Source organism: Panthera uncia, chromosome D1, assembly GCF_023721935.1.
Source record: "Panthera uncia isolate 11264 chromosome D1, Puncia_PCG_1.0, whole genome shotgun sequence".
In the NCBI taxonomy this organism is placed as follows: domain Eukaryota; kingdom Metazoa; phylum Chordata; class Mammalia; order Carnivora; family Felidae; genus Panthera; species Panthera uncia.
Window position 1 is genome coordinate 43,647,014 of NC_064808.1, and position 18,298 is coordinate 43,665,311.

At 36.5% G+C, this 18,298-nt stretch overlaps 1 protein-coding gene across 12 annotated transcripts in view; it reads left to right on the forward strand.

The window, feature by feature from the left end:
* The window catches only part of BTBD10 (BTB domain containing 10), an 86,147-nt gene that overhangs the window by 60,200 nt on the left and 7,649 nt on the right, over window positions 1-18,298 (forward strand). For all 12 annotated transcript variants that reach the window (XM_049649805.1, XM_049649750.1, XM_049649789.1 and 9 more), the window contains 4 exons: window positions 1,316-1,512; window positions 4,098-4,383; window positions 7,691-7,793; window positions 9,424-9,544. In XM_049649805.1, coding sequence (XP_049505762.1) covers window positions 1,316-1,512; window positions 4,098-4,383; window positions 7,691-7,793; window positions 9,424-9,544 — 707 coding nt within the window. The remainder of the gene's footprint in view (window positions 1-1,315; window positions 1,513-4,097; window positions 4,384-7,690; window positions 7,794-9,423; window positions 9,545-18,298) is intronic.

An 18,298-nucleotide genomic window follows, 5' to 3' on the forward strand; every position in this document is an offset into this window, starting at 1 on the left:
GACTGAGCAGTCTCATAAGTGAACTTTAATATCTTCATCGGTCCTAACTAAACTAGTATTTAATGTGTGATTCTTTTGTGCAGGTACATTGCTGGTAGCTTGCTTATACTTCTTTTAATCCTTATATTAAGCCTACAGAGTAAATCGAACCTGTATTTTACACATGAGGAAGCTAAGGTTTCAAAATGTTAAGTAATATTCAACAACGTTGAGCAATTAAGTATTCAAGTACAAATCGATTCTAAGTCTGTATTTCTCTAAAGCTGTGAAGTTTCTTCTATTTTTATTTATAACAAACTGTAGTATTTTTAAACCATGAACCATGATATATGCTAAGATGGTAAATTTCCAGTATATTAATTAGGTCTGGCTCTGTTCTGTCAGTTTTCCTACCTGCAATGTATTTTGATTATTAAAATTTTATTTGCCAGCACCTTGGTTCACCAGTGTTTAACTTTATAGTGATGTCTTATTCTTCTGAGATCTTAAAGCATTTATTATCTGTGACTTGTTTATTAAATATTTGAGATATATTTAGCCATTTTACATGTGAAATTTGAGATAACTCTTGTTTAAATTTCTACATGTTCATGTATTACTGCTACACTTAAATCATAAGTTCCTTGAGGGTGCTTCTTTATAGCATTGTGCACATAGTACATACAAGTTTATAAATAATTTTGTTACTGAATTCTGTCAACCACATTAATCATCATTCTCAGTTATTCACTTCTCATGAGCAGATTTACCTAAGATGTTTTAAAATTTTCAACTCTGTGACTTTACACAGCATAGTAAAGTTTTTAGAGAAATGATTTTGAAAAATTATGAAGAGTTAGTCAAAATCAAAATTAGCTGATTAAAGTTAGCATGTAGACGTATTTTATTTGGCTAGGAAACCAATTACTTTGTCCCATACCTCATTTTTTTAAGAGTTCCAGAAGCTGGTGTTCTTGCTCCACCTCCCCATCCCCCAAATCAAAGAGAGCAAAGTATTTGAACAATATTTAGGAGATGTCGGTGGTGTCGACTACTATTACTACTATACTAACTCAAAAGTTAATGAACATTTCTGGGCTTTAGTTTTGTCATTCTTAAAAAAACTGAATTGGATTATATGATCTTTAAAGATACAATGTTTCAGAATTTATAAAACCTACAAGTTTAAGGTAAATTGCATTTCAGAATTGTAAAGTAGCATTTGATTCTTACACTTCAAAATAGTAGTAGTTTTATGTTAATTGCTTTTTTCTTTAAAAGCATTTGTAATCTTACGTTCTACTTTTATGGTTAATTTTGTTTTCTGACTTATTAGTACTCCCGCACGTGTTGCTAAAGGAGTTGTTGACCACACCAAAATGAGTCTACATGGTGCTAGTGGGGGACATGAACGATCAAGAGATAGAAGAAGGTCAAGTGACAGATCGCGAGATTCATCTCATGAAAGAACGGAATCTCAGCTCACTCCTTGCATTAGAAATGTTACTTCTCCAACACGACAGCACCATGTTGGTATGTAAAATTCACTAACCTTCCTGACGTTTTTATAAGCATGCAGTTACCTTGTTAAAGCAGTAATGACAGTGAATTGTGCGTAGTACTTCAAGGTAAAATTAACTTCTATTCAGTTGCTTCTATTTAAACTTAGCTTCTTGTTATGAAAAGATCAGTTTATTAAATGAGACTTAAAAATGAATTTTTTTTAAAGAATCTAGGACAGTCTTCTAAAAGAAGTGATTTTAAAAAGGCTTTAAAACTGTGATAAGTAGATTTTTAAAATCTTTCAAATTGATTTTTATCTTATGAGATACATGGCAGTGGTTTATTTTTTAAAATTGTAGTAAACTATTGATAGTAATTCTTGGTTAATCATGCTAGAAAAGGAAGTAAAAGCTAGAATAACCATGATGTAATTTATTTTGAATTTTGACAGAATTTTTAATTCAAAAAAGATGAAAAAGAAGGTGTGAAGTGTTTTGTTTTCTTGACAAGTAGCTCAGGTCTTTTTCTTCCTACTTATTACTATAAATGAACATTATTATACTTGAGGTAAATACATTGTGTGACTATAATGCATGCACCAGTCTGAAGCAGAGGTGCGTAAGCAGTCTGAGCATGCTGATTTTCTTTTTTTTTTATTTAAAAAAATTTTTTTTTCTTAAGTTTATTTATTTTTGAGACAGAGAGAGACAGAGCATGAACGGGGGAGGGTCAGAGAGAGCGGGAGACACAGAATCGGAAGCAGGCTGCAGGCTCTGAGCCATCAGCCCAGAGCCCGACGCGGGGCTCGAACCCACGGACCGCGAGATCGTGACCTGAGCCGAAGTCGGACGCTTAACCGACTGAGCCACCCAGGCGCCCCAAGCATGCTGATTTTCATTTGCCTCTGGGGAAGGGGCACATTTAATACCTTGACTTAATATTTGAGGTTGTTTTTGGTTGTTCCAAAATTTTTTTTTAATGCTTATTCATTTTTGAGAGAGACAGTGCGAGCAGGGGAGTGGCAAAGAGAGAGGGAGAGACAGAATCCAAATCAGGCTCTAGGCTCTAGGCTCTGAGCTGTCAGCGGGGCCCTGAACTCACGAATTGTGAGATAATGACCTGAGCTGAAGTCAGATGCTTAACCAACTGAGCCAACCACCCCTGTTTTTGATTGTTATAAATCAAAATCGTTCATCTTAGGGCCTAATTATACAGAGAAGTTATCATATCAATATCAAAGTAGGCCCTTAAAGTCAAACTAGCACTGATAAGCCAGAAATCAACACAAGTATAAATAAGTTGTTGTATGCTAAGTTCATTACCTGGGAAGAGAATAGGAGGGTGTAATAAATGATTTTATTCAGCAAATTTTGCTTTTGGGATACTACCAGCATTCTGGAAACAGGCAATAAAATGGAGGTGTCAGAATATCTCTGGAGATATAGCCAACCTAATTATATAATCAGTAAAGCTGTACAGAGTGTTCTAAGTAGCCTGAGTCATGGAGGAATTTGGCAGAAGCTGATGAATCTGATGAGATGGAGGTACATTTTTAGGTCACCTTTAAAGTTTAGTTATCTAGCCTCTAAAGGGAATTTACCACAGAATCTAATCTTAGTTTTAATTTTCCCTTTGTAGAATATTAGAACAGCTAAAGAGTATCTTCTGAATTTTAACACTGTTTCCTACCTAATTAAAATTATAGATAGTAATCATATGGTCATATAAAATTTGTGGCAGTACTTTTATTCAAGCAAAAGTTATAGCATCAGCTGTTGAAGCCATTTTATTTGGGAGACATTAAAAGTCATTTGAGGGGCGCCTGGGTGGCGCAGTCGGTTAAGCGTCCGACTTCAGCCAGGTCACGATCTCGCGGTCCGTGAGTTCGAGCCCCGCGTCAGGCTCTGGGCTGATGGCTCGGAGCCTGGAGCCTGTTTCCGATTCTGTGTCTCCCTCTCTCTCTGCCCCTCCCCCGTTCATGCTCTGTCTCTCTCTGTCCCAAAAATAAATTAAAAATGTTGAAAAAAAAAATTTAAAATTTAAAAGTCATTTGAAAAATACAAATACTTTCTGTGTCCTTAGTGACTTTTTTTCTTCCTTTGGGACCTTGCTTTTGTGAGATAAATTACTAGTTTGGTAATGCTCTCATTAACATAGTGAGAGTCCTAAGTTTGTACTTTGTGTTCTCAGAATAGTACTAATACTTTTAGAATTTAGGACAGTTAAAATTGGTATTTTTATTAATCATTTACTAGCTTTCATTGCTTAGTTATTTGAGTTGGAAGACTATTCTGTTCTTGGGTTTCTGTATATTTTTAAATACAATAATATCATAAAATTTCCCTTAATTTTGATTGGTCTGGGTCAGCATTAGCCATCAGTACATCTTTAAAAAAAATCTACAACAATTAATTTAGAAAACATTTTGATGTTTTAGGTTTTATTTCTGGGAAATAATATTTATGGTGTTCTGTGGAAATATTACTTGAAATCAAAAAGGAGAAATAGTGTGATTTAAAACAACTTTTCTACATCAGGATTTTTAGAAGCTATATGTGGATTTTGAATTTTTTAGAGGACAATTTGCATAGCTTTTTTAAACATCTTTCTTTCAGAACGAGAAAAAGACCACAGTTCCTCTCGTCCAAGCAGTCCTCGTCCTCAGAAGGCATCTCCAAATGGTTCTAGTAGCAGTGCCGGGAACAGCAGCAGAAACAGTAGTCAGTCAAGTTCAGATGGTAGCTGTAAGACATCTGGGGAGATGGTGTTTGTATATGAAAATGCAAAAGAAGGAGCTCGGAATGTAAGAACGTCGGAACGAGTAACACTGATAGTGGATAACACTAGATTTGTTGTAGACCCATCCATTTTTACTGCACAGCCAAATACAATGTTGGGCAGGTTTGTATTATTGCCGTTCTTTGTAGTATTATAAAGCACTTTCACATTATTTTATTTATTTATGTTTTATAGTAATTCTTTCTTGGAATGTAACATTGCTGTTGGTACAGATGAACTGAGCTTTGGAGGTTAAATAAAGTGTTCAAGTTAATACAACTAGAAAGTGGTAGAGCCAGATCTTAAACTTAAATTTTTTTTTTTAGTTCATTTTTATTTTTTATTTATTTTGAGAGGGAGTGTGAGTGGGGAGGGGCAGAGAGAGAATCCCAAACAGGCAGAAGCGAAGCCCGACGCGGGGCTCGATCCCACAAATGATGAGATCATGACCTGAGCTGAAACCAAGAGTCAGATGCTTAACCGACTGAGCCACCCAGGCACCTCTTGAACTTAGTTTTATTTCTAACCATCTTTGCTGTATCAGCAGGAAAAACAAATGCATATATTAGTTAATGAAGATAGGGTCCCAAACGATCTGCACAGCCGAAAACCTTAAAGTGTATGTGACGAGGTAAATTTAACAGAAATAATGTGCTTTCTTCACCTGGGGGCTCCCAAATTCAACCACCAAATATAGCAGGCATCAGCATTGTTTAAAGAAAAAAACCCACCAGGTTGGTTATCTGAAAAGTCAGCATAAATTGTCAGTTTGATGTAGATACTTAAAAAAAAGAAACATTAACAAGTAGTTAGTAGAATGAAGGAGAGGTACTAGCCATCCTCAAATCTTTGCTGGTTCAGAGTAAAGATTAACGTAGTTTGTAGTTGTGGGAACTGCAGTCTTAAGAATGATACAGTCAATATACACTTGATTTTTCAACGTGTCCTAAACTAGGATCAAATACCTTTTCATTGTAAAATTAGTATCTTTTTCTATTCACTCAAGTATAAAAAGAAAGAGGATATAAATGGAATAGAAGTTAACATGTTGAAAAAACTTGTTTTTTTTTCTAGGTCGCATATGAGGAACCAACTATTTAGAATGTGTCTGTGTGTATGTGTATGTGTGATTTCTTAGTATCTCTGCGTACAGAATAAAAGCTAACGTATGACACTACATTTTCAAATAAATGCTCCTTTTAACATTGGCAATTAGACTTTATATCTCTCAGGAAAAAAATAATTATGGCTTTTATGTATTTTTAGCAGCACAAAGGGGTATTATTTTTTTTTTTTAACTTTTTTTTTAATGTTTTATTTATTTTTGAGACAGGGAGAGACAGAGCATGAACAGGGGAGGGTCAGAGAGAGGGAGACACAGAATCTAAAACAGGCGCCAGGGGCGCCTGGGTGGCTCAGTCAGTTGGGTGGCCAACTTCGGCTCAGGTCATGATCTCGCGGTCTGTGAGTTCGAGCCCCGCGTCGGGCACTGTGCTGACAGCTCAGAGCCTGGAGCCTGTTTCAGATTCTGTGTCTCCCTCTCTCTGACCCTCCCCCGTTCATGCTCTGTCTCTCTCTGTCTTAAAAATAAATAAACATTAAAAAAAAAAAATTTTAAAACAGCCCCCAGGCTCTGAGCTGTCAGCACAGAGCCCGACGCGGGGCTCAAACTCACGGACCGTGAGATCATGACCTGAGCCGAAGTTGGCCGCTTAACCGACTGAGCCACCCAGGCATCCCACAAAGGGATATTATTGATGGGAGGTGTCAGGAGGATGACTTGACACTATTAATACTTTTTATTTTTACCTAAACTTTAAAGAAACACACTTAAAAAGTAGATATTTGAAATTTTGCTTCATTTGTTATGCTACATTTTTTAAAAAAAGAAAAAACAAAGCCCAACAACATATGTGTGTGTGTGCATATGTATGTGTGTGTGTATCCAGATTGATCTGTGTTCTGCTTTTGTAAAAAAAATTCAAGTATTTAAGGGACACCTGGCTGGCTTAGGCTATAGAGCATGGGATCTTGGTGTTATAAGTTCAAGCCCCACATTGGGTGTAGAGATTACTTAAAAATTAAGTTTATTTTTATTTCAAGTCTTTGAGAAAATTACATGACATTTGATTCCTGAAAGACTGTTGTCTTTTTTTTTTTTTTTTTTAGATCAGTGAAGTCATCTTTTCCAATGTCAGTTGAGTAATTAATGAAAATTAATATTCATGGAAACTATAAAAAGCAGTTGGCATTCTTTTGGAAACTTTGAAATGAAAAAGCTTTGTTTTTCATAGATTTCTGTGTTATAATAAAAGAGGAAACCATTTAAATTGGGAAATTGTTGAGTGGAATACTCAGCCATGTTTACTTTAGGAACAATGGTATCATGGAATTCTGAGGGTCAACTTCCTTTAATCACAATTTTTAAATTGGGAAAATTTCAAAGAACATATTCTGCAAGTTGCCTCTTGTCAAAATAGTTACTGTTAAAGGGCCAAGAGTATTACTTGAAAAAATAGAAATTGGTATTTTCTTATGTAAAAATTAATATTAAGAGCTTTTTACTCATTTGTTTAAACTTTTCATTCATCTCTTAACTTCTTCCTTCCTCTCTACCTGAGCATTTGATTGCTGTTTTTTTTCAGTTCTAAGATGCAAGTGTAAGAATTCCGAGTGATATTTCTTAGATTTATAGTGAAAATTATGAAAAGTGAAACAGCCTCATCTTCCTTTTTCCTGTATGTGCTGCACTACAGCATTAACTATGCAGTGAAGAAGGCAGCAGTCTTAAGGAGAAGGCATAGATAACGTGGTTTCCTTTTTCTTTTTCTTTCTGGTAAGATTATTGTAAAAATCATCTTTCCCCCTAGACTGATTGATTGATTGATGGATTTTTTTTTTCCCCCTGAGAAGCAGGAGCTGGAAACTTCTTTAGCTTCAGAATTTTATCATTTGATTTTGTTTGCTTATAGGGAATCTATACTCTTGTTCCCTCCCATCAGAAAGGAAGTACTTTTACTATTTCTTCATTTGTTACATTTGCCAGAATAAATTGCTGATAAGAATTTTTGAGGTAGGGGCACCTCTACCTCAGTGGCTCGGTTGGTTAAGTGTCCGACTCTTTGTTTCAGCTCAGGTCATGATCTTACAGTTTGTGGGATCAAGCCCCGCATCAGGGCTCTGTGTTGACAGCATGGAGTCTGCTTGGGATTCTCTTTCTCTCTCTCTCTCTCTCTCTCTCTCTCTCTCTGTCTCTGCCCCTTCCCTGCTTGTGTGCATGCTTTCTCTTTCTCTGTCAAAAATAAAAATAAAGAATGTTTTGAACTAATCTGATAAATTTTAATTCCTTTTTACTTATGTACATGAAATAAATTTTCCCTCTGAAGGAAGTATCGTGTTTGTTACATTTCTCAATTATTTATCATCATAGGATGTTTGGATCTGGCAGAGAACATAATTTTACACGTCCCAATGAGAAGGGAGAGTATGAAGTGGCAGAGGGAATTGGCTCCACTGTGTTTCGAGCTATTCTGGTGAGTGCTTGTTTCTTACGTGTATTTGCTAAATCACATAACCTCTTTTTGGTAGGTACTTGGACTGGAAGCAGAGTTCGATTTGTATATCTGTATGCAGAATATTGTTTTAAAAAAATACCATTTCATTTATTTTTATTTTAGTACATAAAGGTAATACGACACAAATAAATGAATTTTATGACTTTTGCACAGATAGGACAGGGGATGATTTACCTCTTAGGTATAAATAGGCAGTTCTTTCAAGGGTTTAGTGATAATACTTCTGGAGTCATATTACTCCTCCCTTCCTAATTCTCTTAAATACAATAAGTTGATCATTTTTTGCTACCTGAGAATGAATGAGACTATATGAATTTTTAATATTTTATTGCACATAGCTGGCACTGTGGACAGTTATGAACATGTAAAAGTCATCTCCAAAATGTAGTTGTTAGCATCTTCATTTTAAACCTTGTTTTGAGATTTTCACCTTTTATTTTGATGAATATTTGAATTAGTATTAGAGTCCCTTCTTATAATTTCAAATTAGTGATAAAGATTTGATTTATAGTGTGTGACAGTTTATGCCACAGTCTGAAAATACGGTTTCCTGAAATAATTTTAGGGAAAGTAGGCAGGGGGATCCTGAGGTACAAGATAGGAAAAGAAATTGATCTTGATTGGGTTGTTAGTACTTGGACAAGTACCAGAAGACATCTTGCTTCCACTGGTGTAGCAGCTTTATTAAGTGCGTTATTGTGGCTCAGAACCCCAAGGAAGCTTGATGGAGGGGGGGGGAAGATCTTGATTTGGGGGATAAGTGCTTACAATTCCACTTGACCCTCCAAGTAGAGGTGACAAGAAGTTTGGGGGCTAACCCTTAACAACTTTTCAAGTAGATTTTAGAAATGAGGGCTAGTGATTGTTCATCATAAAATTGGACACACCAAAGAATAGTATTTGGAAGAATATCTAACTATGCATTCTGTTTATATATTTTAATATTTGGATATGACTTTTAAGTTCTTTATTAACCATAAATTTTGCTCAATTTTCTAGGTAATATTGAAGGTAACTTAAAATCTGTCACTTAACTTTTTTTTTTTTTTTCAGTTTATTTATTTTGGGAAAGAGGGAGAGCGGGGGGAGACAGAGAGAGAATCTGCACTGATAGTGCAGAGTCTGATGCAGAGCTTGAACTCACAAACCAAGAGATCATTACCTGAGCTGAAGTCAGATACTTAACCAACTGAGCCACCCAGGTGCCCCTTACCTTTCTTTTTTAAAAAAAGTTTAAAAATTTGATGATAGTTACATAGAAAAATAACTTGCAGAGGGGAAAATACATGTGAATTGGCATGATACAGTAGAGAGAAGAAATGCATCATTAATGGGGAGACCTGGGTTCTAATCTTTCCTCTGCTATTAAATAATCGTATGACTGGGTGAGTCAGTGAACCCAAGTTTTCATATTGGTAAAATGAAGAAGTGGTTAGATGAACTGAGGTCCCATCTAACTTTAAAATTCCACAGTTCAGAAATCTCAGAGCTCCACTGTTTTTGAAAATGCTGCCAGCTTAATTTTAATAAAAAGGTTTTGGATACCTTGTGCTCTAGATGTTTTATGCATTCTTTACTTTTTTTGTAGGATTACTACAAAACAGGAATAATCCGTTGTCCTGATGGCATATCTATTCCTGAACTGAGAGAAGCATGCGACTATCTTTGTATTTCTTTTGAATATAGTACTATTAAATGTAGAGATCTCAGTAAGTATGATGTTTTTTGTGTAAGTGGTTTGCAGAGTTACAGTATTGGAATGAAAAGCCTGAAATAGTGCTATTTACCTAGGCATCAAATATTTAATTGGATTATAAAGCATTCTAATACCATCAAGATGATTTGTGGAAGTCTACAGAGATCTTTACAAGATTTTGTGCAATTTTCCAAAACTTTTTAGAAATTTTATGTATATATTTATGTCTGCATGTATTTATTATTTGATAGACTCTCCCAGATTTCCTCCTTGATCCCTGTCTCTGTCTTTTGTTACAACTCTTTATCTTCCAGCTTGGGAACCCTGGCTTTCGTCAAGTACGGTATTTGGCTTCACTCTTCAGATCACATCAACCAAAAATTTAATTATATTTGTACTTTGCATGTGAAATAATATCTTAAGCCCCTGTGGAAGATAAAAATAATTCTCAAAAACAGTATTTGTCATTACATATCTTAAACTGGATACTTAACCCTCAGTTCATACAAAGGGCTAAGTCACTTTGAGAACATCAAACAGCCTCAGAGCAGTCTAGAACTTTGGAAATCCTAACTTTTTGATTGATATTTTCCCCTCACTACCTCCACAACATCCCTCCCTCTCATTGTTATGCCATGCCTGGGGTGGGGTGAGGAAGGGTGATAATACACAGAAAGGTTAAAATAGAATAGGAGAATTTTCAGATGTTGACTTGGATGTTAAGTGGTTGAAGAAGTTCAGGAGAGGTTATTGTGGGCTAGAAGGATTGAGAAAGAGTTCAGAAGAAGCAGGTAGTAAAGAATAAATAGGAATAACTTAGAAAGAGTAGAGTAGGGAGGTGACTCTAATGTTGAAATTTTTGGAATAAAGATGCAAAAGATATATTTTGAAAACAACTAGTTGGAGCAGAGACTTTGTATCAGTACCAGAAGGAGATGGGAATAAATAAATGGACCACATTATGGAAAGTCTTTAAATCCAAACTCATGTTCTTATATTTTTATCCTATATACGGTGGAAAGCCATTTAAAAAGTTTCCTATGCATAGTTATAACCTTGTTAATCTCAGCCTTATGGTTATCTTTACCTGATTAACCTAAACTCAACACTAGCTTGGCATACCTTCTCAAAAGTTTAGTGTGTTAGAAACTGGGAATGGAAATATTATTTAGAAATTTAAGGCACCTACTGTATGCTTTAATATAGCTATTTTTTTTTTCATACTTAGTTAAGCTCTCATTGAAAATATGTGGCCTTATTAAGTTTTTCCCTAAGTACCACTTTATTATTGCCAAAAATTCTTTAAAAAGTCTCCATAAAAATATCAGTAGGTTGAGACGAAGTGGCTGGTCCACGTCTGAGTCCATTTCTCTATAAATGATATTTAAAAGTTTAAAGTCAGATAGTTGGACAGGTAGAGCATACATGTGTAAACACAACCAAAGTTTGTTTTTTCACATCTTGAAAAATGTTTTTACTAAACCATGAGCATTATTATAATTACAGATTTTTTAGTTCACGTCCTGTGGTTTTTATTCATGGGAACATTTTTAATTTCATTTCATATAATTAGATGTTGAATTTTGGTGACTGTCAGATAAAAAATTGATGTGGATTTGGTTTTGTAATCCTTTGGACATAGACCTTGTCATCACTGTTAAGTCTCATTTATTTGTTATGGAATTAAAGGTAAGAGTCTTTATGTAAAATACATGCCAAATGGTTTTTCTAGACTTTTGGCTTTTAAATAATTATTTGTAACTGTTTCTAGAGTATTTGTAATACACGTTTTTTAAAATGTAGAGATTCTCTTAGACTTTATTAAAACTATACAGAATTTGAAGAGACAAAATGGCCTTTTAAAAACATAAAAGGATAGTGTAGGTGTAGGCTTGAGTCAAAACTGCATTTTTTCCTGCTAAGATGTGTCTTAACTGTATACTGGAATGGCACTTTACACTAAGATGTCTGTCTCTCTTAACTTAAAACCATACAAGTACTAAATGTTTATTGAATAGAGAGTCCTGGGTTTTTTGGACAAATTATTTAAAACTTTGTTTCTTAGTTCCCTCATCTTTAAAATGGAGACAATAATATTACTTATTTCACAGGGTTGTTGTGAAGATGAAATGAATAGTGCTTGACACATAGTATTATATAAAGGTTTCCTTTTAAAAAAGATAGCAAAATTAGGAAATAAAAGTAAATTTAAAAAGTATTGTATCATATTGTACATGCTATTTTGTAGTATTTTTACATGGAAGTATATTGTGAATAATTATATTAGCAAATATGTTTTAATAACAACTTATTTAATGGCTTATCAGTCATTTTCTGCATTTTTATTGAACACATAGTTTATACCAAATATTAGGTATATGAAAGGCAACAAAAAAAGACAGAGTCCCTGCTTTCATGATGCTTGTAGTATTGTGGGGAAGACAGACAAGTAAATTATATTATGGTGTTAGAGAAATAATAGAGTACTAAATGAGAATATAGGAGCCGTACCTAACTCAGGAGTGGAGGCTTAAGGAAACTTTCTGGAGGAAGGGGAAAAGAAAGTATGTTCCAGACAGAAGGAATTGTATGTTCAGATTAGTACAGGAAGGAACTGACTTCTTAATCTTCTGTCATAGAACTTACCATATAGTGAAGGAACTCTATGGCAAATAGTAGCTCCCCAACTATGCTGTAAATTTCTTCAGTGTCCATCTTCTCAGGCAAACACTGTAATCCACATAAGGGTTTGAAAACCACAGCTGAACTCAGGAATGAAAGCCCAGGGCTAAAAGAAATGAAAATATAGTATCCGTGGGTAAAAGTGGTATGGAAAATGAAATTTAAAGTTTGAATAAAGCACCAGTTCGGAGGGCCCAAGAAGAAAGACACTGTAGGTAGGACACAATGGGACTGCAACCAAAGGCTAAAAAACTAAAGTTATATCAAAGCTATTGAGAAAGGGAGATCAGAGGTAGAGCCTAGTTATGGAGTCATGGAAACAGAGAGACACCTAAATGACAAGAGTGACTGTGTTCTTTCTCTCTCTCTGTCTTGCTCTATTTTTTTTAGTTTGTAGCATTAAACCAGTTTGAACTTGAGGGTAGGGACTGTACCTTTCCAGCTTGTGTCCATAGTGCCTGACACATGGTAAGGAAGGACTCAATAAACATTTGCCAAATAAGTAAATTATTTTATCCCTCATGCATTTTTTAGGACCCTATTCCAATTCTTGTCATCTTCTCTAGTACCATTAGTCTTTTCCTCTCTATGTAATCTTCAGCCTCAGACTCAAATCTGACCTATGTCTGTTGTAGATATTAAAAAACAATTATTTAAAATATTTTAAGTGAAGGGGCGCCTGGGTGGCTCAGTCTGTTAAGCGTCCAACTTCGGCTCAGGTCACCATCTTGCAGCATCAGGCTCTGTGCTGACAGCTCAGAGCCTGGAGCCTGCTTCGGATTCTGTGTTCCCCCTTCTGTCTTTGCCCCTCCTCTGCTTGCACTCTGTCTCAAAAATAAACATTAAAAACAATCAAAAAATAAAATATTTTAAGTTTTTCATTGGAATTATTTGAAGTTAATGTTTTAGAAGATAACATATTTACTGTACTGTCTCCTCCAACTGCTATTTACTAAGTTTTATTTTTATTTCTTTAAAAAAATTTTTTTTTACATTTTACTTATTTTTGAGAGAGAGCGAGCGCACGCGCGAGTACAAGCGGGGGAGGGGCAGAGAGGGAAACACAGAATCCGAAGCAGGCTCCAGGCTGTGAGCTGTCAGCACAGAGCCTGACCCAGGCTCGAACCCACAAACCGCGAGATCATGACCTGAGCTGAAGTCAGACACTTAACTGACTGAGCCACCCAGGGGCCTCAAGTTTTATTTTTATTTCTGCTCTTTATTTTTTGATATTTTGTATTTTTGTTGTGTGTAAAATATGTTTAAATTTTCTAACTGCTAACATATGAGAAAACTACTGAATTTTGTACATTTGTATTTAGCCATCTAACAGGATTCTCTTTATTTCTAATAGTTTTTCAGTTGGTTCTTATATATTCTTGGTGGATAATTGACTCTGTTGTAAATAACACTTTTTTTTTTTTATTCTTGTTTAAATATGTATTTATTTTGAGAAAGAATGAGTGTCAGGGAGGGGCAGAGAGAGGTAGTGCAGAGCTCAATGTGGGGCTCAAGCTCACAAACCATGAGATCATGACCTGAGTCAAAATCAAGAGTTGGATGCTTAACCAACTGAGTCACCTAAGTACCCCTAAATAACACTCATTCTTTCTCCCTCCCTCCCTCCCTCCCTCTCTAGATAGATAGATATCTTATTTAATTGTCTAGAATATTTTGAACGTTGTTTCAAAATGTAGTGATAATTCTGGCTGGTATCCCTGTCTTTAAAGGCATTTCCTTTAGGTTTCACTGTTAAGTCACTCCTTTCTTCTAGACTCTTTCTTCCTTTGGCTCTTTGACATCCTTCTTTCAAGTCTTCTGTTTATTATTCTCTCACTTGCTCCCTGTTCCTATATCTCTTGAATGTAGTAATTCTCAAGCATTCTGTCTTAAGCTACCTTCTTTCTCACAGAATCTGTACATTTATTCTAAGTGATGCCATTCATCATTATGGCTTCAGACATTTCCTATGCAGTGTGGATTTCCAATTCTTTAATTCTTTTTTTAAAAAGTTTTTTTTTAACGTTTACTTGTTTTTGAGACAGAGAGAGACAGAGCATGAACAGGGGAGGGGCAGAGAGAGAGGTAGACACAGAATCTGAAACAGGCTTCAGGCTCTGAGCTGTCAGTACAGAGCCCGACGCGGGGCTCGAACTCACGGACCGTGAGATCATGACCTGAGCCGAAGTCGGACGCTTAACCGATCGAGCCACCCAGGCGCCCCTCCAATTCTTTAATTCTTAAGTATCAGCTATTCGTTTCTAGTTTACTGCTTAACTTATAATCCCCTCCCTTCTTAATCAAGCTTTCTAGGAGTTCCATGTATGTAGTATGAGTGAGAATAAATATGAATGAGTATAAATATAAATACGAAGTGATGGATAAGACATTGTCCCTGCCTTTATGGCATTTACAGTCTAGTGGGGAAGACAGGCATTCGACAAGTAATAAAAAGCTGTGAAAAATGCAGTGAAGAAATGAGATGCTATGAGAAGTGTGTGGTAAAGGGACTATGGCAGATCATCTCCTTGACATTAAAGCTAACACCTAAAGGGGTGGTGAAGAGGATAAGATGCTGACTGTTGCAGCAGAAAAGGTGTTTGCAGGGGCTGTCAGGTTGGAAGGAATATGACACACCTAACGAACTGAAAGAAGGGAAGTGTGGCGAGAGTGGAGGGATGGAGTGTGAGAGGTGAGAAATAAGGCCAGAGGAGTAGGGAGAAAACAAAATTTATTAACTGGACAACTATCTGATGACTGTTCATTCTGTACCATTCTCTTCTGAGTTCTGGGGATACAGCATGAACAAACCAGGCAAAACTTCCTGTTCTAATGGAACTTAATACTTTTTGGGGGAAGATACACAATAAACCAGGTAAACAAGTAACATATGGTATGTTAGTGATAGGTGCTGAGGAGGGGGAAGAAGTAAGGAAGGGACATAGAATAGCCAGAGAAGCCTTACTTGGAAAGGAAAATTTAATTTCAGGCAGAGGTTAACAATGAGTGCAACTGTTGAGGCAGCTTGCCTGGCATATTTGAGAGCAGCAAAGAGTTGGAGTAAAGGAAGTTAGAGTGTTCGTAGTAGGAGATGAGGTTAGGTGGGGACCTAGGTCATGTAGGGCCTTTATCTTTTGGCTTTTATTCTGAGTGAGATGGGAAGCCATTGGAGGGTTTTGAACAGAGGAGTGATATGATCTGTGAGGTTGCCGTGTTGTACCATTTCACGGGGCACTGGTCACACAGAATTTCATGTAGAGTTGTGTGGTGCTGTAGTCCTGATCTGACTGTGGCTTAAAAGGATTACTCTTTGCTGGTGTGTTGGAAATGGACTGCAAGGAGAAATAAGGTAAAAGCAAAGAGATAATTAGGACGCTGTTGCCATAATTCAAGTAAGAGATAGTGGTGGCTTAAATCAGGGTGGAAGCAGTGGGAGGTGATCTAATTCTGGACATGTTAGATGGTAGAGTTGTGGGATTTGCTAGCTAACAGAATATGGGATGGGGAATAGAGAAGAGAACTTTTTTTTCTTTTTTTGAGAGAGAGACAGAGGATGTGAGCAGGGGAGGGGCAGGGAGAGAGTAGGGGGGAAAGGAGAGAGAGAGAATCCAAGCAGGCTCCATACTGCCAGCACAGAGCTTGATGTGGGGCTTGAATTCACGAACCATGAGATCATGACCGGAGTCAAAGTCAAGAGCCAGACGCTTAACCAACTGAGCCACCCAGGCACCCCAGAAGAGAACTTTAACTTGAAATGTGGAGTTGCCATTAAGTGAGATGGGGGAGACGTCATAGGGAGCAGAAATTTAGAAGCTTGATTTGGGACATGTTAAATTTGAAACCCTTACTAGACATCCAAGTGGAAATGCTTAGTGGGGCATTGGGTATACATGTTTACAGTTCAGGAGAGAAATACGGGCTAGACTAAATTTATATGTAGGGGATATATATATATATATATATATATATGATGTATATATACATATGTAAGACTTATGTGGGCTATATGTAGTGTTTAAAGAAAATATTTTTTTAAAGGACAGTACACATTGATGTGTGATCTCCTTTTTCATGTAACAGACCTTTATGGACCAAGTTGGGGATCTGGGACTTTTATTTTAAGGATAGCATAAGCCGTGACAGATTCAAACTAGAGGAGATGCATAATTTGGCTGCTGAGGGGAAGATGAATTACACAGGGGCCGAACCAAACGTTGGGGGAATGTGATTAGGTTTTATAGTAGTTTGGTGAGAGTTAAGGATGACTTGGACTTGGGGTTGGGCATTGGGGATGGAGTGTGTTCGGGTTAATTATTGTTCTGCAACAGACCATTCCAGACATAGCATAAAGTACAATCATTTTTATTCTGTGGGTCAAGAACTCAGACCAAGTAGAGGTGGCTTTTGTCTGCTTCACGATGTCTGAGTCTTCATCTTATGAATAATTGAAGGGCTGAGGTGACGTAGAAGGCTGCAGGCTTCTTCACTCACATGTCTGCTGCCTGCACTCGGATGACTCAAAGACTGAGTTCAGCTAGGACTGTCAAACAGGGTACCTACACGTGGCCTCTTCATGCATCTTGGACTTCTCCAAACCTGCACACTAGGTTAGGTTGGGAAGCATTTGGAAAGTGAGCATTCCCCAAGACCGAAGCAAAACCACAAGTCCTACACTGTCACCTCTGCAATGCTCCCCTGGTTAAAGCAAGTCAGTATAACCAGACTACATTAAAGGGGAGGGTTAGACTCCACCTCCTGGGAAGAGATGTCAAGGTCCCACTGCAAAAAAGCATGAGGCATAAGAGATGTTGCACTTATCTTTAGTTAGCGTATTCCAGAGAAGGAAATGACACCATTCAAGGTGTATTTAAGAGGTAGACTTGATAAGCCTTGGGGAATAATTGAGTTAGGATATGAAAGAGGAATCAGGGATTCACTTATTTATTCTACAAATATTTAAGTTCCTATTATATGCCCGGCACTCTTCTGAGATGATTCTGAGAAATGAATGGGATGATGTGGCCAGTTTAAGAAAACAGTGCAGGGAGAAGCAGATATGATTAAATTCGCTTTTGAATATATTGAGTTTGAGGTACTTGTGAGGTGGCATCCCAGTAAAGATTTTCAGAAGGCAGTTGAATATAATGCATCTAGAATATAGAAGATGAGAATTAGTAGAATAAATTTGGGAATTATCAGCATAAGGTAGGAGAAGAAAAGACAGTTGTCCTGAGAAACATCAGTATTTAATGAACAGCTAGAGGAGAAAGAGCTGGTAAAGATGATCGAAGAACATCCAGAGGAGAAAGAAAAACAGGGATAGTGGCTTCAGAGAGTCTTAGGAAAGAGAGTGTTTTAAGAAGAGGGTGATGGTCCTCATAAGAGATTCAACTGAGAATTCAAATAAAAACATGATCTAAAGATGTTCATTATTTTTACCAATCTACAGGTCATTTGGAATCTATATTGAGAGCAGTTTTGAGGAGTACTGAGTGTAGAAGCCAGATTGGAATTGGTTCAGAAGTTAAAGGAAAATCAATATGTTGATATATCTAGGAGTTTGACGATAAAGGGAATTAAAAAGAAATGATAATGGGAAGTAGCCTTCCTATATATCTAGCAGTTTGGTGATAGAATTCAAAAAAAAAAAAAATCATAATGGGAAGTAGCCAGCCTAGAGAGAGGCATGGCTAAATAATAACATTTTATTTAATCATTTTTAATAACTATTACATAATTAGCAACATGGTTTAGGGGGGAAAAAGCCCTCCCTCCGGAGACTATAGATTAGATTGAGTTCTAATTCCTTCTCTAAGCCTCTCAGTAGTTCTGAATTAGTAGTGCCTTAAATAGGAGATAGGACATTGTCATTGACATAGAAAAACAAAAAAGATTAGGTCAATGCAGGTGAGTTTGTGGCTGTGTGTGTATTTGGGAAATTGAAGTTACTCGTTACGTCTGTACTTAGCCTTTTGCTTTCCTTATCCCAAAATCAATTCACTTCTTTGCCTACACTGAAATATTAATGTTTGTGAATAATTTTCTGAGAAAGAAAACATGGGAGATGGAATGTGGGAGCTATTTT